Below are 23037 nucleotides of genomic sequence, written 5' to 3'. Positions count from 1 at the left end.
ACTATGCCGTGACTGGGGATATACCAAAACAAAAGTTGTCTGCCATGAAGAGTTCAGGGAAAGAATTGGACAAATGGAGCCCTAAGTACGTTGAGGGGATGGAGCTGGAGGCACTGAGACCCTCTCTAGGCCTGAACTAGGCTTAGTTGAATAACCTAGAGAGTCCCTTGTGTCCTGGTCACATAAACCCTGGAGATCTTATGTAGTTTACCCAACATTGGAACATTTACTTCTCCATGAAGAAATGATTTATCATTTGGCTTTACCTGGTGCTGCTGGGGTAAAATCATGATCTTTTGAAGAAAGTATTTTCCTTACAATAACCCTATGGGATATGCAAATGTTACCCCCATTTTATAAATTAGGAAAGCCAGGCTTCAGAAGAGAGCTGATAACACAAATTGTGTGATTTTGGGTTCTGACTTATCCAAAGTTATATAGCTGGTAAATGCCAGAGAGGGCTTTTATAGAATCATCAATTTAGAGATGTCCCTTCAGAGGCTCTCCAGTCTAACAATTTACAGATGAGAAAATGGGACCTACAGGCTTGTTCAGTGTCCATAGGTGATAGCAGAACTGAACCCAGGTTGTCCAACTCCATTGTGCCATGCTGCCTCCCCAGTATCTGACTCCATGTCCTTAGCACTCTTCGTAGTACAACTTGCTGGTAGAGGTGACTGAAAGCTCAGACCCCATCTTGCAGCCAGATGGGCAGCACAGTTGTGGTCATCATCGCTGGCCCAGGCACTGAGCTCGGAATGGAGTGACGGAGCATGGCCGTGTGGAATTCCAGCAGTTGGTGCACTCCAAGGCAGGGCACTTCCTTTTGTTATTGCTAAAGGAAACAGAAACTTTGTGACGGGATATCCTCTGCTCTGTTTTCTTGTCATGGGGGTGGAGGAAGCCAGACCTGGAGAATGGCACACAAACAAAAAATGGAGGCAAGGCCAATAGAGGGGGGAGGCAGGCTGTGTATTTTAAAGGCAAGGGTCATTCCCAAGAACTATAATGCTGTCATTATAGTGAGCTAAATGATTTCTGTCCCATGGCAGTCTTCCATTCCTGAAAGCCATGTGAGTGACAATTTAACCATTATAGCTTCTGTTGTTGTTCAGTTGTATCAGTCTAGTCTGACTCTTTGTGACCCCATTTGGGGTTTTTCTTGGCAAAGATATTGGAATGGTTTACCATTTCCTTCTCCAACTCATTTTACAGATGAGGAAACTGAGACAAACAGGGTTAAGTGACTTGCCCAGGGTCACACAATTAGGAAGTGTCTGAAGCCAGATTTGAACTCAGGAAGATAAGACTTCCTCACTGTAGGCCCAGCATTCTATCCACTGTGTAACCTAGCTGCCCTGTTTATGTCTTCCACCTTCAAAAGATAAAAGAATTTCCCTCCTGAAATTGCCTTGTATTGACCTATGTATGTTTATAGGTAGAATGTAAGCTCCTTCAGGGTAGGGGTTGTTCCTCCAGTCTCCTCCCCTCCTCTCTCCTCCCCTCTCCCCTCCCCTCCTCTCCTCTCCTCTCTTCTCCTCTACTGTCCTATCCTGTCCTCTCCTCTCCCTTTCCCAGCACCTAGAACAGTACCTAGCACATAGTAATATGCTTAATAAATGATTGTTGAACTGAATCTAATTGAAAAACAAACCACCACCTGCAAGCCTAATGCACAGAGCTATAACAGACCATTTTCACTAGAAAGCACAAGTTCTAGGTTTTCTTTTCCATTTGTAGTCTTGCTGCTAGTTTGGGGGAAATACAATTTTTTTTGTGTGTGTGTGAGGCAGTCGGGGTGAAGTGACTTGCCCAGGGTCACACAATTAGGAAGTGTCAAGTGTCTGAGGCCAGATTTGAACTCAGGTCCTCCTGACTCCAAGGCCGGAGCTCTAAACACTGTGCTACCTAGCTGCCCCAGCAATACAGTTTTAAGGAGAGATGTGAGGTAGAGTAGAAAGGGTACTGCCTCAGGATTCAGCCAAGGTTCTAATCTTACCTTTCATGCTCACTGCTTGTGTGACTTGGTATCCTCATCTGTGAAATGAGAGGAGGTTAGACTCTGGCTTCTGAGACCTCTTCCAGCCCTAGATCTATGATGAGATGAGAAGATGGAATCTTCTGGAAGCCCTTGTAGACCAAATAACAAAAATAGATAAGAAGTATTAGTACTCACAATGTGCCAGATGGGGCAGCTAGGTAATGCAGTGGATGGAGTGTCAGGCCTGGAGTTCAGAAAGACCTGAGTTCAAATCTAACCTCAGATACTTACTAGCAGTGTGACTCTGGGCAAGTCACTTAACCCTATTTATATCAGTTTCATCATCTGTAAAATGAGCTGGAGAAGGAAATGGCAAACCACTCTAATATCTTTGCCAAGAAAACCCCAAATGGGGTCACAAAGAGTATTACACAACTGTTCATGACTGAATGACAAAAAATGTTCCAGATGTGTACATCAAGACAATCCCTGCTTCAGAGTACTTAAATTTTATAGATGAGAACAGAAAAACTGAGGGGAAATGCTAGAGGTAGCCATTAGGTACTTTGCTCTCATTTTTTCTCAAACCTGAACATATTAGCTTTTTCACTAGATTTCCAGCCCTCAGAATGTGCAGGCCAGGTTCCATTTTGATACTAAGGTGGAGTTGATTCTGTAGTCAGAGAGGCCCCATAACACTGGATATTGGGTCAGACGACCTGAGTGGTTGAGTCCTGCAGGCAAGTCCCATAACTCCTCAGAGCCTCAGTTTCTTTATTTATAAAATGGGGGTAATAATATTCATGCTCTATATCTTTTTTTTTTTTGCAATCATGATCTATATCTTCTTGATGGGGTTGTTGTGAAGAACAGGCTTTGGAAACTGTAAGACATTATATAAAATGAGTTATTATTGTTATTCTTATTATTTTAGCAGTCTAGTCCACACATCTTATCCTTTTCCCTCCTAATTTCCTTTTACATTCCTCCAAGGAAGAGAAAAGCCTTTTGACTCATAATTACCATCTAAAGATCAAACAGTGGGAATGGGCAATTAGAGAAACCACAGCTCTGTTCGTTTTAAGAAGCAGCCAACGGGAATGTTTTCAGGCAGAGGCAGACCCAAATACGACAACGAGACCAAATTATCATTTTTGTCTCTTTAGTGTGATTTCTAAGCAGCAGGGAAATTGAAAACTACAGGGGTAGCTCTGTCTAGAGAAATTTCAGAAACTGGAAGTATAACCTGAGAGCTCAGAAGGAATATTTATTAATTCACCTCTCCAGACATAAGAACAATTCACATTTCTATTGTAACTTAACAAAGCACTTTTCCTCCTAGAGACTCTGTGAATTAGGTGGTACAAGTATTATTGTACCCAATTTACAAATGAAGAAACTGAGGCTTTGAGAAGTTAAGTCACATATCCCCTAGGAACTGTTGGAGGCAGGACTTGAATCCAGGTCTTTTCTTTCCCAATCCACATGGCCTCACATGAGCTTGGGAACATGAGCATAACATGGTTTCTACACTCTATTGCTAACATGTGAGTTTTTAGAGCATTTTCCTTAGAATGTAAATTTATTTAAACAATTCAGCATACATGTATTAAGTGCTTTCTGTGTACCAGGAAATGGCAAACCACTTTAGTATCTCTGCAGAGAAAACCCCAAATGGGGTCACAGAGAGTTGGACACAACTGAAAAATGACTAAACAACAAAATGTAGCAGGTATTGATCATAGGATCATTGGTCTAGAGACAATCTCAGAAGCCATATAAGTCCAACTCCCTCATTTTATAAATGAATAAACTGAGCCCCAGGGAAGTTATGACTTGCCCAAGTTCATGCATTCAGGAAGAATTGAACCCAGTTCTAGTGCTCTTTGCACTCTACCATGCCTGCTTTGCTGTGCTAGGTGCTGTGGTATAGATAGAAAAATGAGAAAAAAGTACCCCTCGGTCAGTTTTCATTCTATTAGGTGGTCTTTTGAATGTAGGTCAGTGACAGACAAGACCATTTGGTGAAATGCTCATTTAATAATAAGAACACTCTCAACAATAATGCATTCTTACCTTTGCATAAGACTTGATTTTAGGGGGCAGCTAGGTGGCGCAGTGGATAGAGCACTGGCCCTGGAGTCAGGAGGACCTGAGTTCAAATCTGGCCTCAGACACCTAACACTCACTAGCTGTGTGACCCTGGGCAAGTCACTTATCCCCAATTGCCCTCACAAAAAAAAGACTTGATTTTAAAGTGCTTTTTACACACATTTGGTACAGATGTGAGGACACACTTGAAGACTGTCTACCATGGGAACCCCCACACCAACAAAATCAGGGATCCTTGAAGTAGGACTTTCCCTCTGGGATTTTGATGATCTGGGAACTCCTTCCACTGATGCCAGTTGCAACTCATTTCTCTTGTCTTCAAGAGTTGTTGTGGCTGAAAATTTCCTATCTCTGTGGCCAACCTAGTAAAGAGCCTTTCTGAACTTAGCTAGGCTGGTCCTTGTCCAAAAGGCATCAAGAGTTCGTTGCCAGGCAGGTGAGATTACCCCCATTTTATAGATGAATAAACAAAGGGTCAGAGAGATGAACTGATTTGCTGAAGCTAGGTCTTCTACCTTTTTCTTTCCACCATGCTACCTTCTGAATTACAGCAGGTCATCCCTTCATACTTCCTTCCACCCACTTAGCTGTTCTTGAGCTTTATTGCATCATAAGGTAGGTTGTTCTTGTTCTGCTTTTCAGTGATTGAGGGCATTGCTGTCTCAGTGGGAATATAGGTGGATTTGCCCAGTTTTGTTTCTGTCATACCCCAAATCAAGGAGAAATATCTTGGTGGTTACAAGGGCTTGGGGCTTGGAACGAGATGGATTTCCCATCCCCTCTGTGCATGCATGTGTGTGCCTGTTTGTACAAAAGGGGTAGGAATAGTTAATGATATCCCAACTTAGCCAGCAGGACCAAAGACTAATCTGTTCTTGGAATCTGTGTCCAGGCTGAGCAAGCCTACAGGTTAATTGAGTTTCCTGTTTTATGGCTGCCTGGTGGGGATGGAATGGTGGTGGGGGATGGACGAGGCAGATTCAATGACCGGCTGTGTCCACTTGGAATGGATCAGTGACTTAGAAAAAACCCAAGGACACACTGCTGATTGACGGCTATTCTGCTGGGGCACAAGGGAATAGGAGAGAGAGAAGGGGGCAAAGGCAGAGGAGACTGCTGTATGACAGCTAAAACAACAGCTCGAAACCACTTTGAGGTTTGCAAAGCACTTTACATACTGAATCTCATTTGATCCTCATAAAAACCCTGTGATGTAGACCCTATTATTGCCATTTTACAGATGAGGAAACTGAGGCTGTGAGGCTCAGAGGATGGCTGAGAGTTATTAAACTAGTAAGTGTCAGAGGCAGGATTTGAATCCATGTCTCCCCAAAGGCCAGCACTCTCTCCCTTGTTTGCGCTGTATCTATAGGCACAGCCACAGGACAGTGAGGGAGACGCTCTACCTGGTGTTTAGGATTTCCTGGGAGCCAAAACACCTTACTTTAGGAGCAGGTGATATGTGAAAGATCAAGGAGCCTGTGCTTGGCTTAACTAAGGTAAACACTGAGAAAGTAGTGCCTTGGATCAAGAATATCAAAGGAAATAATGAAAAAAAGTGCAAAGGAAGGATGTTTAGCAGTACCAGATCTTAAACTATACTATAAGGCAGTAATTATGAAAAACAAAAATACAAAAACCATAACTATCTGGTACTGGCTAAAAAATAGAAAAGGTAGATCAGTGGAACAGAGTAGACATACAATACACAGTAGCAAATGATTATAGTAACCTTGTGTTTGACAAATAAAAAGCTTTAAACTTTTGGCATAAGAATTTATTATTTGGTAAAAATTGTTGGGAAAGCTAGAAGTCTGGCAGAAATTGGGCATAGATCTATATCTTACGCCATTTACCAAAATGAAATCAGAATGGGTATATAACCTAGATATAAAGGGAGATATCATAAGAAAATTAGAAGAACATGAAACATGTTACCTATCTCACTTATGGATAAGAGAACAACTTATGAATAAACAAGAGGTAGAAAGCATTGTGAAGTGGAAAATGGATAATTTTGATTACATTAAATTAAAAAGGTTTTGTACAAACAAGACCATTGTAGCCAAGATTAGAGGGAAAATAGAAAATTGGGAGAAAATTTTATAGACAGTTTTTCAGATAAGGGTCTGATATCTCAAATATATAAAAAACTTTGTCAAATCTATGAGAGTCATTTCCTCCATTGACAAATGGTCAAAGGATATGAATAGGCAGTTTTTTGACAGAGAAATCAAAACTGTAAATATATGAAACAGTGCTCTAAATCACTATTGATTAGAGAAATGTAAATTAAAACAACTTTGAGATATCATCTTAAACCTATCAGATTGACTAAAATGATAGAAGAGGAAAGTGACAAATGTTGGAGGGGATGTGGAAAAATTGGGACACTAATTCACTGTTGGTGGAACTATGAACTGATCTGACCATTTTGGAAAGTAATCTGGAATTATGGCCAAAGAGTTATAAAGCTGTGTATATACCTTTTGACCTAGCAATATCACTATTAGGTCTGTTTCCCAAGGTGATTAGGGAAAAAGGAAAAGAACCTATATGTTCTAAAATATTTATAGCAGCGCTTTGTGGTGGCAAAGAACTGGAAATGGAGGAGATGCCCATCAATTGGCTAAACAAGTTGTTGTGTGTGATTGTGATGGAATACTACTGTGCTGTAAGATATGATGAGCTGTTTGATTTTAGAAAAACATGGAAAGACTTGCATGAAATAATGATGAGTGAAATGAGCAGAACCAACAGAACATAGTATATAGTAATAGCACTATTGTTCTAAGAACAATTTTGAACAACTAAGTCGTTTTGAGTATTATAAATACTCAGATCAACTACAAAGGACCTGTGAAGAAAGATGCTATCCATCTCCAGAGAAAGAACTGATATAAAAAAGTGCACAGCAGAGAACAAAAGAAAAGTTAGAAGGAAGCATAGAAAAGCAGAGTAGTTTTGAAAATGATGCACAATATTTATTACATAGTTTGAAAAAAGCAAACAGCATGAATGGAAATTCATGGTTCTTTATTGAATCTTCTTTTTATCTTGTGCTGTGTACATGGGAATGTTCTCTTTTTTTATTTTTTGTATTTAAATTCAGAATGAATAAAAATTTTTAAAAAGTTTGTGCCTTAAACAGCTGGAAGCTCCTGATAAGGGAAGGAAAAAGGGATCATTCCCTCTTGGGTCAGAAGTCAGGTAGCCGTCAGGGAGCTGAGTGCCTGAACTGCCCAGATGAAAGGCAAGTCGGGGTGATTTGAGGCAACAGCCAATGGTCAGGATTTGAATAACTTCAAAAATAAATGGTGCTGTGACCTGAGGAAATAAATCCATCAAAGATGTGTTTTCATAATCAGAGCCCTCCTAGATGGAAACAGGTGGCTGACCTCAGTTAGAGCTTCCAGGTGTTAATGAAACAGCCCATAGATCAACAGCCCAGAGATAAAGAGGTTGTTATTGGAGGAGAATAATTGCTCTTTGGAAACGAAAGGAACTTTAGGAAGATGATTAGCTAAGTGGAGGATGGGTTGGAGTGAGGCATCAGGGAGCACGGGAGGAAATGTGGGAAGTCTGAGAAAACCATGACTGGTCTGCCCAATCCTCACGGAACCTGAGTTTTGCCTCCTATTTCTCCTTTTCCTTTGGGCGTGTTTTGCTTAAAACCTGAAAAAGTGGTCCCTTTTGCTATTTTTATTGATATGTTTTTGTATCACCTTCGTTTCCAAATATGTTCCTCTCCTATCCAACAAAGAATAAAAAATAAAGAGAAAAAAAGCAGTTCAGCAAAATTAATCAAAACATCAACTGAGTATGACAGCATATACAGTGTTCTGCATCCATAATCCCCCACCTCTTCAAAGAAGGGAAAGGAGATGCATTCTTTCATTTCTATTCTGGGGCCAAATTTGGTTGTTATAATTATATATCATTTAGTGGAAGTTTTTTTTTTTGTTTGTTGTTGTCTTCTCCATTTACCTTGTTTTAGCTATTGTGTATATTGAATTCTTAGCCCTGCTTGCTTCACTTGGCCACATCAATTCATACGTCTTCCCTTTGAATTCTTCATCTCTATTCTTTATTAATGCACTAGTAATAGTCCATTTCCTCATGTCATTTATTGTCTTTATTAGCTATTCCCCAATTGATGGGCATCCACTTTATTTCCAGTTCCTCACTACCATGAAAAATGATGCTAGGAACTGCTAGGAGTATTTTGTTGTATATAAGATCATTCTTTCAGTCTTTTACTTCCTTGGTTAGCAATGGGGTCTCTGCTTTAAAGGGGATGGACATTATAGTCAGCATGGTCTTTTTCTGGGTTAAAAAGCTGCTTTATAAGGTAGCATCTACTGCTGTGTCCTACTCCTGGGCCAGGCCTCTTGCTTTGAGAATATTCTCAGCATTTATGCAGTTTTCCCCCTGCCCTGTGTGCCCTATGTGGAGGCAGAACAGGAAGAGGCAGCTTTGGGCCCAGAGTACTGATTGGTGTGTTCCTTTGCTTCTGGCTCAGATGAAAGTCAGGAAGAGAGTTGGGGGCTTTTATTTTATTGCTCTCATTCTCTCTCGGGGTCTGGGAGATCCCAGGAGTTCACCTCAGGTATTTCAGTTGGCAACCTTTATTTCTTCCCTTCAGGTGCTGCTGCCAGCAGCCAGTTTGTTACAACTAATGGATGTCCGGCAAAATTGCTGTGATTTTCTCCAGTCTCAGTTACATCCCACCAACTGCCTTGGCATCAGAGCATTTGCAGATGTGCACACCTGCACGGAACTCCTGCAGCAGGCCAATGCTTATGCAGGTAATGGGGAGCTCTGAGGAAGGGAGGGAAGAGGGTGCTGTCATTAATTTTTTGTGGTCAACCACCGAGTATTTACTGAGCCCCTACCGTGTAACCAATGTGCTTTACAAGGTATTGTGGGATATTCAGGGAAAGTGTAGAACTTAGTCTGTTCCCCAAGGGAGCTTCTTTTGGAGGAAATAAGGCATAAATATGTGAAAATTAGTAGTATGTGAGGTAGATGACATTTCCTCTTTTAAAACATTTTTATTAATATCTCTTCTTTTCTTTGGTGAGGCAATTTGAGTTAAGCAACTTGCCCAGGCTCACACAGCTAGTGAGTGTTATGTGTCTGAGGCCGGATTTGAACTCAGGTCCTGCTGACTCCAGGGCCGGTGCTCTGTCCACTGTGCGTATTCCATATGGCAGATCATGGTTTTTAAAGACAAAAAGAAGTGGGAAAAATCAGGATTAAAAATCAGGATAACATTGAAAAAGTCTGAAAATACATGCAATGTATAATACGGTTTTTTCACCTCTGGTGCCTTCTCATCTCTCTTCTTTTGAGCCATGTTTGTTCATTATAATTTTGCAACGTTGACTTTTAATTTTGTGTGTGTGTGTGTGTGTGTGGTTGTACTTTCCATTTATATTGTTGTAGTCCTTGGGTATATTATTTTCTCTGCTTACATCACACTTCATCAGTTCATGTCTATCTTTCTTTGCTTCTTTGTATTAGTCACATTCAACATTTCTCATAGTACAATAATATCCAATTACATTCACGTACCACAATTTGTTTAGACACTCTCCAATTTTTGGGCATCTGCTTTGTTTCCAATTCTTGCTATCATAAAAAAATGCTGCCGTAAATATTTTGATGTATATGGGGACTTACTTCTTTCAATGGCCCCCTTGGGGTATAAGCCCAGTAATGGAATCTCTGGACCAAAGGGAATGGATGTTTTAGTCACTTTATTTGCATAATCTAAATTGCCTTCCAAAATGGTTATACTGATTCATAGCTCCACTAACAATGCTCCAGCGTGCTTATCTTCCCACAGCCCAACATGGACTATTATCATCCTCTGTCGTTTTTACCAGTTTGTAGAGTATGAGGTAAAACCTCAGGGTTGTTTTGGTTTGCATTTCTCTTATTGTTAGTGATTTGGAATATTCTTTTGTTTGGTTGGTAATAGTTTACAATTCTTCTTTCAAAAATTGTTTATGTCCTTTACTAATCTATTGAGGATTGGCTTTTGGTCATATATACATATCTCTCTATCTATCTATTAAATGTCTATATATCTTGGGTATTAAGTCCTTATCAGATAATTTGATATAAGGATTTTTTTCCTATTGGACCACTTCTTTTCCTTTCCTAGGGGTATTGATTTGATCTGTGCAGAAGCTTTTCAGTTTCATGTAATCAAAATTATCTATTATGTCTTTGGTAATTTCCTGATAAATAACATTTTGATAAAAACAATGCAAGTGATGTTGCAAAGGCAGAGCAAGAGTTACCAAGTAAGTGCTGCAGGAATTTAGAAGGAAAAGATTGCTTTGGCCTAGACACTCTTAGGTGACTTCCTGGAGGAGCAGGGATTTGAGCTGGGTTTTGACATTAACATCTGTGGAGGTTTTGTTCTATCTATAGCCAAGAATTTTACACTATTACCTTTCCTTTTTCTAAAACTATTCTCTTCTGCCCCTTCTATTTCCTACCTGTACTCCATGTCCTCCTAGCATACCAAGTGTATCACATTGCTTTGTTTCCCTTGTAGCAATATAGCCTTGGGTCACTCCTTCCTCTCCTCTTCAGCTCCTCAGTGTCCATACCTGGGTCTTTCTGACTCTTCTCAGGTGGTTGTGGTTTGTGAGGCAGCTCTCGAAAAATAGGCAGAAGATGGGGCTTTGTGTGAAGAACATTGTTCTCAGAATAACAAGGAGGGGATGCTTTGTTGGACACCTGATCCTGCTACTTTAATCTGGAAGTGTCAGTGGATAGAACACTGGACTGGGAGTCAGGAAGACCTGAGTTCAAATTCTGTCTCAGACATTTAGTGGCTGTGAAATCCTGGGCAAGCACTTAACTCCTGCAAACCCTCAGTTTCTTTATCTGTGAAATGGGGATGATGATAAAAGGATCAAATGAGATAATGTATATAAAGAGATTTCCAAACAAAAGTCCTATATAAATGTGGTCATTTTAATTTTTTCATCTATTAATCTATTCTCTTTTCTTATTCTTATTCTTATTATTATTACTACTGTTATCACTATCCCCTCCCAAACACAGGTTAGTAAATTCTTCCCCTTTCCCCTAGCTCATGAACTGATTTTGAGAATCTCCTATAGAAATAGGAGGAAGTCCACTCTGCTTTGCTAACTCTTCCATTTTTCCTCTCCTTATTCTTCTTCGGTTTTGCTTCATTTTGCACTAGTGTTCTTTGTAGTTGGTATAGTAGAAAGAGCATTGGGTTTGGAGTCACAGGACCTGGGTTCAAATCCTAGCAATTCTACTTACTGCCTGTGAGATTTGGGCTCTGGGCCTTCCTTTTCTCATTTTCAAATAAATGTCTCTTAGCTCCCAAGGGTTGGTGGGGAAGAAAGTCAATTCTGTTATACCCCCAGAGCACTCCTAAGGTTTTGCCTTTCAAGAAGTCCACCCTCTAAAAAGACTTCTCCAGCTGTGGTTGAGCTGTTGGATTGACCCTGTGACTGCCCCAGTGGCCTCTGTGCCCATTTAGTCACTGAGTGACATGTCAGTAGACAGCGCCGGTGCATTGGGTAATCTGTGCCCATTGGTGGTTCTTGTATACATGCGTAAGAAGTCTGGGCACCAGGAGTCATCAGAATGAGCTGACCCTATGAATCAATGGCTCGTGTCAGGGTTGAGTTAATACTTCCTGTGCTTTCATTTCTGGGGATTTTATCCAAACTGGTCAAAAAAACCTAGCAAAAATTGAGGCATGTGGTAGGACAGCCATTTAGGAAGAGCCAGAGTCATTCTTCAGTAGAGCTGAGGTTTGGAATACTGTGTGATTATAATGACTGAGTGTGACCCTGAGAAAAAATGAGCATATGTACCTCCCTCCCTTTTTTGCAAAGGTGGAGGACTCTGGCTATGGAACATTACATATTGTCAGACTCAGTTTATGTCCTGGTTAGTTTTATTGAACTTTTTTTCTCTTTCTTTTTTATCCTTTCTTTCAGAAGATGACTTGAAGAGTAGGAAAAGAGATTTAGAAATGAAAATGATAGAAAAAAAAGATATCAATAACATTTTAAATAAAGAATGGCAGTTTGGGAATGTTTCTGCCAGGTTCCCTCCCCGCTCCCTACCCCCAATCCATATTTGTTCCCAAAAAGCTATTTAGCCACCTGTTTCACCCTTCCTTGGTTTTCTCAGGCTTGATCAATAGAGTGTGAAGACCTTGAAGCAACCTTTTTAGGGTCCAGGGCCTCTGTTGTCCCTGTGCCTGTGGGAGGAAATCTTTGTTTCCTAGACTGCATTTACCATAAGCAGTAGCGTTTTTTATGGATTTTGTTTTTAAAGAAAAGTTATCTTGTCCATCCCTGAATGCCAATGAAAGCTGATCTTACAGCACTCATTGAGAAGGGAATTCTATATCATGAGTCCAGCCAGGGTGGCTGAACTAGGCTGAGAAGGCAGTCGGTCAGTCCTCTCTCAGCTGCTGCTTGCTTTGCTGTGTACCTGAAGTAAAGACATTTACCCACATTTTCTGAGTCACATGGCCTGGTGGCTAGGAAAGCATTTCTAATCAGGGACAATCATCTTGTGAACATCATTATTAGCACATGCATCATTGAACCCAGGGCCATACCAGGAATCCTTACTTTGCTCCAGGGAAACTGAGCACAGTATTGAAAAGCATTCGTTGATTTCTTGATTTCAGGCAAAAATCTTAGAATTGTGGAATTGCATTTTCAGAACTCAGAGGGACTTGGAGATGGGCCAGTCTGACCTCTCACTGGAATCCTAGGTATATGCCAGGTGAAGGGACCAAGGCTTCTGAAGTGTTTCCCTTAGTTGGACTTATCAAGCAGACAGTTCCACAGGTTGGAGACCACTAAGCCCAGGGCTGGGCGAGGCCCCCTCTGAGTTCCTTTTTTCCTTTACCTCTTCTTTTCTTCCTCTGGTTAGCTTCTCAGTTGTGACATGTCTCCAGTTCTGGGGGTTGAGGTAGAATTGCCATAATTTCCTTTTCCTGCATTTGATTTTTTGGTTTTCTGTTTGGGATATCACCCTCTACTTCCCTCCTCTTCTCCTCTCCCTCCCCTTTTAGAGGTCGGTAGTATAGTGGAAAGAGCCCTGGTTTTGGAATGAAAGAAAGTGAATTCAGATCCCACCTGTGTGGTCTTGGGCAAATCACCTCCAGCACTTCTATAAAATGAGGGTAATAGACTTTGATGGCTTCCCAAGTCTCTTTCAGCATCAAATTTAGTGCTTCTTCCCTCTTTCTCCTCAGCTACTTCCGTTCATTTTCTGGGTATCATTACTTGTAAATAACAACTATTTCTGTGAGTGTCCTTTTAACCACTAGCAGCCTAAAGCTCTGGTCCTTTGTGTCTCTGCTTTTCCAGTTCTGGAAGGCAGCTCGTATGGTTCTGGCCAGGGCAGGGAAATGGACCCTGTGTTTCTTCTAAGAAACTTCTTCTAAGTTTCTTCTTCTCCTAATCTTTAGGATTAGACCAGGCTGCAATACTTCATTATCCTTGTTTCCAAGGTCCTGTTTAATCTTTAACCTCTGAGGCAAAGGAGTGGGTTTATGTGGATTTTGTTGGTTGGTGATTAGGAGGCGCCCCTGCCCTGGCAGAGCCCATTCTGTGTGATGGTAATGGAGTGGCCATTAATAAAACGGCAATTAAAATTCTTGGGACATGTTGTTTACATCAGTTGGCCAGGCAGAACTGAAACCCTCCAGCTATAGGCTAGCAAACCTAGGGAGAACTTTACTAGCTTGCTTAGCAGTAGCTGAGGTTTTTAGAATGATCGGGCAGTTTAAAACCAGGGAATGTCATAATTAAATGAGAGGGAATAAGAGTCCCTGCTGTCTCTTGGACTTTGCATATATCAGTAAGAGTTGGCCTGTGGCTTCTACCTTCTTCCCCAGGTTAGTTTTCATATTCATAAACACCAAGACCAGACGTATTGTGACTCCCCCCCCCCCCCAATTGCCGTTGTCTTTATGCCTCTTACATTCACCTTTCTATTAGTTTCAACTTAAGAAAACAAGGAAAGCACTCTAGTTAGTTCTTGTGGTTGAGTGGAAAGCACGTTCTGTTGTTTCTGGTATCTCGTAGTTAATGTATTGTAGCTGGGTTACAAGAAAACTTCCTTTCCGTGGGTTCTTTAAGGAAGGTCAGACCTGACTCAATATCACTGACTGCTGGGCAGCTCTGGTACAACGCTCCAGTGCAAGGGAGAGAAAACCGGCCTCTATTAGGAAGGAGTGTGAACAGTGGGAGGCAGGGTGTGTTTGTCGGGGGTATGGGTCAGACATTGATACTAACTCATGTGGCAAATGTCTATTTAGTCCTGTTTGCAGACAGATATTCTGGCTCTGAAGGATGGTGAACACTACCTCTTGGAATGAATTAAGAGGAAATGGAGCAGTACTAGGATGGGTGGATGTTAGTTAGCTCTGTGGAAGAACTTTTCAATTTTAGGTTTCCAGATATTACAGTGGATTCAGAGAGCATAGAATAGCCATTTCTGGAGATGCTTAACCCAAAGGGGGAAATTTCTTTCTTTACTGTGTCCAGAGTGGGTTGGGGCAGAGATATACAAGAGACCTCTCTGGGCAGGAGGACATGCCAGGTCTCTGTTGTCTCCTCCTGTGACTGAGATGGTGAGGGGGCTCAGAACCTTGAGCTGACAGGAATGGGATGACTGATGCGATGCACTGAAATCTGACAACAGACTAGAGAATGAATAGTTAGGAATATATGTGACCCCTGACCTGCCCTTGGCAAATTGGTCATGGGGAGATTCCAAGGTTGTTTGGAATTTTCTAAAACATATTCTATGAAGTTGCTGCATTTACTTTGCTTCTGTTTCCCTGCGACACCAGAATCTTTCATTCAGGAATTCTGGAGGAGAGTCCTTACCCCTCCAGGAATTCTCAATCAGTGGAGAGATCTAATTTCTGTTCCTGCAAGCCTGAGGCCTTAGGGATTATAGGATCTAAGTATGGAGAGAGGATGTGAAATATGAAATCCAGGTCCCTGTAGGTCAGGGAAGCTACAAAGTACATCAGCTGTCCACTTTCTGCACCTGTTTTCCCTACTACCAGCCCAAACACCAAAAATGTAAAAAACTTGATGTTGCTATATTACAAAAGCAGTAAGGCAGCAGTCCCTCATAATATCCTAATATTAGACCTGTAGGATCACTGCATTACTAGACTCCATCCACTTTGGCTCATTGGAGGAAGTTCTTTTTGAAGAGTATTTTTTCTATTTATATTAGAAGCAATTATGTGACTGGTTCTCCCTGGAACATCCTTTATTGATACAGATGGGACAGTGAGAACTTTCTTGCCTTGGACCTAATAAAACCCTGTTCACTTCTCTCAGCTGATTATTAAATCAAATGGAACAATATGTTTAAAATGCTTTGCAAACCATAAAGTGCAATATAAATGCTAGTTATTATTACCATTATTAGTAGTATTCTGTCTTATTCTCCTGCCAGTATATAAGGTCAACGAAGGTAAGGGTTAAATCTTATCTATATTTTTAACATCTATATATTTGCCCCATTGCCTGGCAAGGTGTTTTGCAAATAGTAGGTGTTTAATTAATAAACATTTGTCAAATGAATGAATGAATGAATGATATCTGTATTTGTCTTTCCCTCCACCTCCCTACTCACTTCCCTCACTCGCTAGTCTTAGGTAGTTGCTCTTGCCTGGGTTGTAAAGTGCCTTTCTGGTTTATGTTCAGGGTGCTCAAACAAGTGCCAGCTCATTCCCTACCAGCTGCCCTGGAAAGAGCACATTTTGTACCCAGAAAAGGACCTAGACTAAAGTGTGCCTTTCCCACGAGAACAAAGCCGAGTCTATGGTTCTCTCTGTGGGCCAGGATTTCCTCATCTCACTGCCACAGGTGTGTGCTCAGTCTAGCTTCTACCTCATCTGTACACACAAACTATAGTTTCTTATCCAGATGGATAGGACACACTAATAATTGTGTTACCCTCATTAAGGCTTTGAACTCAAATGATCATTGTTTATATTACGACTTTGGAATGAACTGGAACAGAGATAACCAGCACCCTCAATTACCTGGATTCCCGTATTCCCCTTTCTACTTGTCTAGTCTTAGTGGAGAGGCCTGAGGGAGAGAGCATGGGGTTTAGAGGCAAACCTCTCAACTTGTAGTGTCATAGATTTAGATCTGGGAATGACTTTAGAGTTCATTTAGCCCAATTCCCTCATTTTACAGATCAGGGACCAGGCCCAGAGAGATGACATGCCTGCCCTCCTCTTCCCCCAGCAGTAAGTGGCATGGGCAGTGGGCTAACTTAGATCCTCCGATGCCAAAACCAATATTCTTTTCCACTGCGCAATGTTGTCTTTGGGCAAGTCAGATAATAATAATGATGATAACAACAACAACTAATATTTGTATACCCCACTAGGTTTTACAAAAAGTAGGTTTATTTTCTCATTTGATTCTTATATCAATACTAGCACTTAAATACTACAGACATTATTATCTTTGTTTTGCAGATGAGGGAATTTGATGTAACTTGCCGGTAGCTTTACAGCTAATAAAGTGCAGAGGTGGAATTAGGCTCCAGGGCTCACTGACTCAAAATCCAGTGCTCTTCCCACATCCTTCACCGTTCCCTTAGTCTCCCTGGGTCTCAGGATCTTCCTCTGTAAAAGGAGGGGATTGGGCAAGAAGACTTCTAAGATCTCTTACTTTTCTAAATTTCATGATCTCTGTGTGACCACTAGAGCTGGTGTGGTCTCCTTAGAGATGATCTAGCCCTACCCCCTTATTTTATAGGGGAAGCTGAGGCCCAGGGAGAGCAAATGGCCTTCGGAAGGAGAAGAAAGTAAAGGACCACCAAGTAATTTGAGTACCAGGCATTATTATCTTTTAAAAATAAGTTTTATTAGTGTCTTTGTTTTTATATAATATCCATTTTTGGATATACCACACTTTTCCATCCCACTCCAAATTGAATCTTCTTCTGAAACGAAGAAAAACAGATATGCAAAAAACCTGCTTCTTCTCTCTTGCCTTTAGGTCCTTACTTCTTTGCTGAGAGGATAATGGTATCTAGTCCAATCCAATAAACATTTATTAAGCACCTACTATGTGCTAGGCACTGTGTTAAGTGCTGGGGATATAATTAGTAAAAAGAAAGACAGTCTCTGACCTCAAGGAACTTAACAATCTACTGGGGAGAGACACCAGGGGTACCTGCCATGGAACATCTTGCTCTGTGGAGTTGAAATGAGGCCAAGTAGCATGTGCAAAGCAGAGTATGTTTTATGATACATTCTTTGGGACAATTACTGGTTTTCCAGTTGCTCAGTTTGGCCTCCCTTAAGTGATCTTTTACTTAATGTTATATTCATTCTGTATATTGTTCTTTTCATTTTTCACTTCATTACTTCTTTCATTCTGTATCAGTTCATACAAATCTTCCCATGTTTCTCTGAGTTCCTAACATTCACCATTTCCATTGCACAAAAATGTTCCGTTGTATTCACATATCGTATGCACATTCCCAATCATACATTTATTCCCAACTGAGGGGCACCCACTTTGTTCACAATTTCCTGTTCTCACACAAATGCTTTAGTTAATAATAATAATAATGATAACTAGCTTTTATATATCATTTAAAGGTTTGTATAGTGCTGTGAAAATATTATCTCATTTGATCTTCACACAACCCTGGGAAGTGGGTGCTATTGTTATCTCCATTTTACAGATGAGGAAACTGAGACAGGCAGGTTAAGTGACTTGCCCAGGATCACACAGCTACTAAGTGTCTGAGACTGGATTGAACTCAAATCCATTTGACTCCAATTTGAGTGCTCTATCCACTGAACTAACTAGATGCCTCTGTGTATATGAGTGTGTGTGTGTGTGTGTGTGTGTGTGTGTGTGTGTGTGTATCTATATATATCTATCTCACATCTATTTCTGTCTTTTACTCCTTGGGGAATGTGCCTAGTTGTAGTGTCAAAGGATATGAACAGTTTAGTCACTTTTAATTGCAAAATTCCAAATATATCCAGAATAATTGGACCAATTCCCAATTCCACCAACAGTATATTCATGTACTTCTTTTCTCATAATCCTGTCAAGATTTTTTGTATGCTTACTAATAAAAAAAGATTTTGTTTTTATATTACCTTCATTTCCAAATATATTTTTCCTTCTTCCCTCCCCAGAGAGGCAGTCTTTATTTACAAAAAAAAAAAAAAAAAAGGGAATAAAGGAGAGGAAAAAACATTTCAGCCAAGCCAGCCAAACACATTGAGTATGACAGTATATGCAGTTTTCCATAGCCATACTTCCCCAGTTCAAAGAAGGAAGAAAGGTGCATTTTCTTCTCGTTAGCAGTGTCTACAGCCTTAACCAATTCTATTTTTTGTCATTTACCAATTTGCATGTTGTGAGCTGAAACCTAAGCTATTTTAAGCTGCATTGTTCTTAGTAATTAATGATATAGAACATGTTTTCGTACTGTCATGCGTAGTTTGCATCTCTTCTTGTTTGTTTATATCCTTTGACCATTTATTTCTTGAGAAATGGCTCTTGGTCTTACATATTGTTAATTCCTCATATATATAAATATATAAATACATATATTAGATATAAAATTATTAGTGATATTTAATGAAAAGATTTTTCCCACTCAGAAATTTCACTTCTTTTTCTGTCTTCATTACTTTTATTTGCATCAGCTCTTAATTTTATATGATTGAAATGACTTTTTTTTCTTTTATAACCTCCTCTTGCTTAAGAATTCTGCTGCAACCATTTAAACATTTTTTATAAGCACTTAAGCAACTAAAAGAGGGAAAAAACCCTAGCATTTGCATATATACAGGAAAACAGGAAAAAAGATAACTATATGTGAATCTGTGAATCTCTATTACATTTGGCTTTTTTTAAAGGTATATATGATAAATTCACTGTTACTTTCAAAATTGTCTTGTTTGTGTTTCCTGTTCTGTTCTGTTCTGTTCTGTGAATTTTCCCCAACTTTGTTGTGAAAATGCCTTTTCCAGAGAAAACGACCTATTTGTACAAAAATATTGATAGCAGCTCTTTTTGTGGTGGCTGAGAATTGGAAATCGAAAGGATGTCCATCAGTTGGGGAATGGCTAAACAAGCTGTAGTATATGATTGTAATGGAATATTATTTTGCTATAAGAAAGGACAAGCAGAATGATTTCAGAAAAACCTGGAAAGACTTACATGAACTGATGCATAGTGAAGTGAACAGAACCAGGAGAGCTTTGTACACAGTAATAGCAATATTGTCTGATGAAGAATTGTGAATGACTTAGCTATTCTCAGCAATACAATGATCCAAGACAGTCCCAAAGGACTGATGATGAAGCATACTACCCACCTCCCAAAAAAGAACTGATATTGATTGAAAACAGACTGAATTTCACTTTCTTTAATTTTTTTCTTTTATTTAAGTCTTCTTGTACAAAATGACTAATATGGAAATGTTTTACATGACTGCACATGTATAACCTATATCTCAGGGAGGGGCAAGAAAAGGGAGGGAGGGAGGAATAGAATTTGGAACTAAAAACTTTAAATAAAATGTGGTAAAAATAAAAAAAAAACATAAAAGCAAACAAAAAAAAGATAATGCCTTTTCCCATTCTTCTTTAATTTATGATGTGACCATATAAGCATCAAATGCTTATAATTTGAAGCTTATTGTGTAGTATGGTATAGGTTGCTCATCTTAATGTAGTTTCTGCCGGACTATTTTCCAGTTTCCCCAGCAGTTCTGGCCGACTAGTGAGTACTGCTAGTAATTTATGTTCTTGGTTTTATCAAACAGGTAAACATTTTTAAGTGCTTCTGGTTCCTGCGTATCTAGTCATTTCTGCTCTTCTGTTTTGTAAAGTAGTACCGAATATTTTTTGATAATTATTGATTTATAATGTGAAAAATTATTTCTCTTAGTAATCTGTGTCTTGGAGACTCAGAGCTCCCAGCCCCCCTCTTCTGCTCCAAAGTTCTTCAGAAGGACATTACTAATAATGCCTGGTCAAACTCCAGCCCAGGCCTGAATCGATTTAATCTGCTCAGGTTTGGGTGGAGACAGTTTTTCTGCCTGGATAGCCCAAGACTAGGGGTGGTCTGATAGAACAGCTCAGGATTAAGTAACCTAAATCACGTATTCAAGACCTCATTTTAATGTAGCTCACCTCCCAGTGTGTTGTTGACCAATCAGAATTGATTGGCACCCCTTAGGAACACCTACTCTTCCAAGGGCAAATAACCCTGTATCCCCAAATCCCAAATCGAGCCAATATGAACTGGCCCCCTTAGGGGGACCCAGTCTTGGACTGAACTCCCATGCAATGCATGTCAAGCCAGCTTGAGAGAATTAAAATGGTGACACATGCCCCCTAATTTAATTTGTCTCTTTCTTAGAACAGACTCTGTTCCAAATTGGGGTTCATGGGGTTCAACATTAATGTAGTTTGAAGTCTGGTAATTCTGTTCTGTTCATTTCTTTTTTTCATTGTTTTCCTTGAGATTTTAGACCTTTTGTTCCTCCAAATAAGTTTTGTTATTGTTTGTCTCATTCTAAAAAGCATCGCCTTAGTAAGTTGATTGAGATAGTACAAAATCTATAGTTTAATTTAAGAAATTTTATCATTTTAATCATGTTTGTATAACCCAATCCTGAGCACTTATCTTATTTGAGTTTTCTTTATATCTATAAAGAGCATTTTGAAGTTTTATTTATGTAAATCTTACTTGTGCCTTAATAGTTTAATTTCCCAGATATTTTATGAATTTTCTAATTATTTTGAATGAACTTTCTCTTATTATCACTTTTTCCTGGCTTTTATTAACATTACATAGAGCTGCTAATAGTATCTGTTCATTTGTTTTGTATCCAGGGATTTATTTTTAATAGACCAGTTTCTAGGAGATGTGTTGGGGTCAGTACACGTTCTATCCAATCTGTCCTTCACATTATGGATCTATAGTGCTGTAGTTTAATGAAGTTAAAAGTGATAATTAATGTTGTAACCCAACAAAATCATCATTCCTGATTTCTGGAAAAGACAAATCTGTTTCACTTTGTTCTGTGTGGTGGATGAGGAAAGAGGGATAGGAAATAAATTTCCATCTTTATAGGAAAGACTGTGCCTCCTAGGCTGGTAACACCAAGATCTGTCCCTGAACCCTCCTATAAGGCTATGATGTTAGACCCAGCCTCTTGGATCCTCCTGGGTTTTGGAGAAGACTTGAGAATATCCAACTCATTTTCCTCACTGGTCTTCCAGCAGTCCTGTAGGTGCTTCTTCCTGGGTGAGCCTCTTGAGAGGAAACAGAATTTTCTTATGAGATTTCAGAGGGAGGTTGCATATGGGAGAAGACGTGTAAGCATAGGAGAGAGGATGAATCTGCCATGGGTGAGAGACAAGAATGTGTAGGAGGCATGAAGAAGCTCCAGCATGTTATATCTTTAGGGATTATCGGTGGGTCTTGTTGCTTAATGAGTTCTCTGGAATATAAACCTGTGATTCCAGCTCTGTTCCTTTCCAAGTCTCTGAACTGATCTGTCTTAGACTGTGAACTATGAAAATTTTCTTTTAAAAAAAACATCACTACCACCTTCTCCTACTCTGCTTTCAAATGTCATTTCCTTAGTCACGAAGCTGGTAAACACTGAATGCCAAATTCAGCTCTGGGGCCCGGGGTATGTTTTCCTGGTGTGTTCAGATGACTCACCAAATGGAGAGCAGTGTGGGTTCATCTGGAGAATGGATCTTCTTTGAGAATAAACCTGCCTTGTGGACAAATGCTAAATACTGTGTGCTGTATAGTGTAGGCAGGTGACCTACTCAAAAAAGTTACTTGTTACCTTTTGTTTATCTCTTGTTAGTGCTGCCCACTAGACATGCTAAAACCAGCTGTGTGGGCTGCAAGAGGTCATCTAGTACAGGTTCTTTCCTCTAGGCCTCAAGTGGATTTAAACCATCCTTAGGAAGAATCCCTCTATCTTGTTTCATGGAATGAAGGATGCAACATTTTCTATGATCTCACAGAGCAGAAATAACACCAATTAGAGAAAGTTGGAGGGAGTTTTAGTTTATTATGAAGAACAACTCTCATGATTAGAACCATCTGAAAAAGAAATGTCCTATCTTAGGAAGTAATGAGCTCCCTGTTACTGCAAACATCTCAGCTCCAGAGAAGTTGTGACTTTTTAAGATTACATAATAAATTTGTGGCAATTCAATTGAATTAATTGAAGCATTTAGCATAGTCTTTAGCATAGTGCCTCGCATATATAAAGTGCCTAATAAATGTTTTTCATTCTTTTATTCTTCCATTCATTTCATTATTCCATTAAAATTTCAAAGCACTTTTCTAGACACTAGAAAGACAAAAACAGAATGGCTCCTACCCTGTGGGAACTTAAATTCTTCTAGGATAGAGTGGAAAATTGAATGTGGGTCTCCTGAGGCCCTTTATACTATGCTGACAAGAAGTTATTTTAACGTCTAAATTTTTTATTTTAATGTCTAAATGTCCATTTCCCTTCCTTTCCTTCCTTCAGTTTGTCAATTCTCTTTCACGTTGTTAATGTTGTTAGTGGGATTAGAGAAAAGTACTCAAGCATGTACTGTCCCTTTGTAGACCTGACTTGTCTCCGTGTCATGCAGAGCTGGGGACCTCATCTCTTATTGGGATATATGCCCCTGATATTATTTGTCCATGGTGGCTTAGTTTGTATACTGAATGTGTAAGTAGGAAAGCCTCAGCTGTGCCTGTAGTTGGAAGGAAATAAGCATTTGTTAAGCACCTTCTTGTGCCAGGCACTTGTGCTAAGTGCTTTACAAATATTATCTCATTTGATGTGCACAGCAACCATGGGAGGTAGAT

The 23037-nt window shown here is 39.8% G+C and overlaps 1 protein-coding gene across 1 annotated transcript in view; it reads left to right on the top strand.

Annotated features, from left to right (window-relative positions):
• The window catches only part of KLHL3 (kelch like family member 3), a 168717-nt gene that overhangs the window by 56530 nt on the left and 89150 nt on the right, over positions 1 to 23037 (top strand). The window contains exon 5 of the mRNA XM_027849272.1: positions 8739 to 8901. Coding sequence (XP_027705073.1) covers positions 8739 to 8901 — 163 coding nt within the window. The remainder of the gene's footprint in view (positions 1 to 8738; positions 8902 to 23037) is intronic.

The sequence above is a fragment of the Vombatus ursinus genome, unplaced genomic scaffold (assembly GCF_900497805.2).
Source record: "Vombatus ursinus unplaced genomic scaffold, bare-nosed wombat genome assembly UNPS02007284.1, whole genome shotgun sequence".
NCBI lineage: Eukaryota > Metazoa > Chordata > Mammalia > Diprotodontia > Vombatidae > Vombatus > Vombatus ursinus.
The sequence above is the reverse complement of the archived record's forward strand: the minus strand, read 5'-3'. Positions and strand labels throughout refer to the sequence as shown.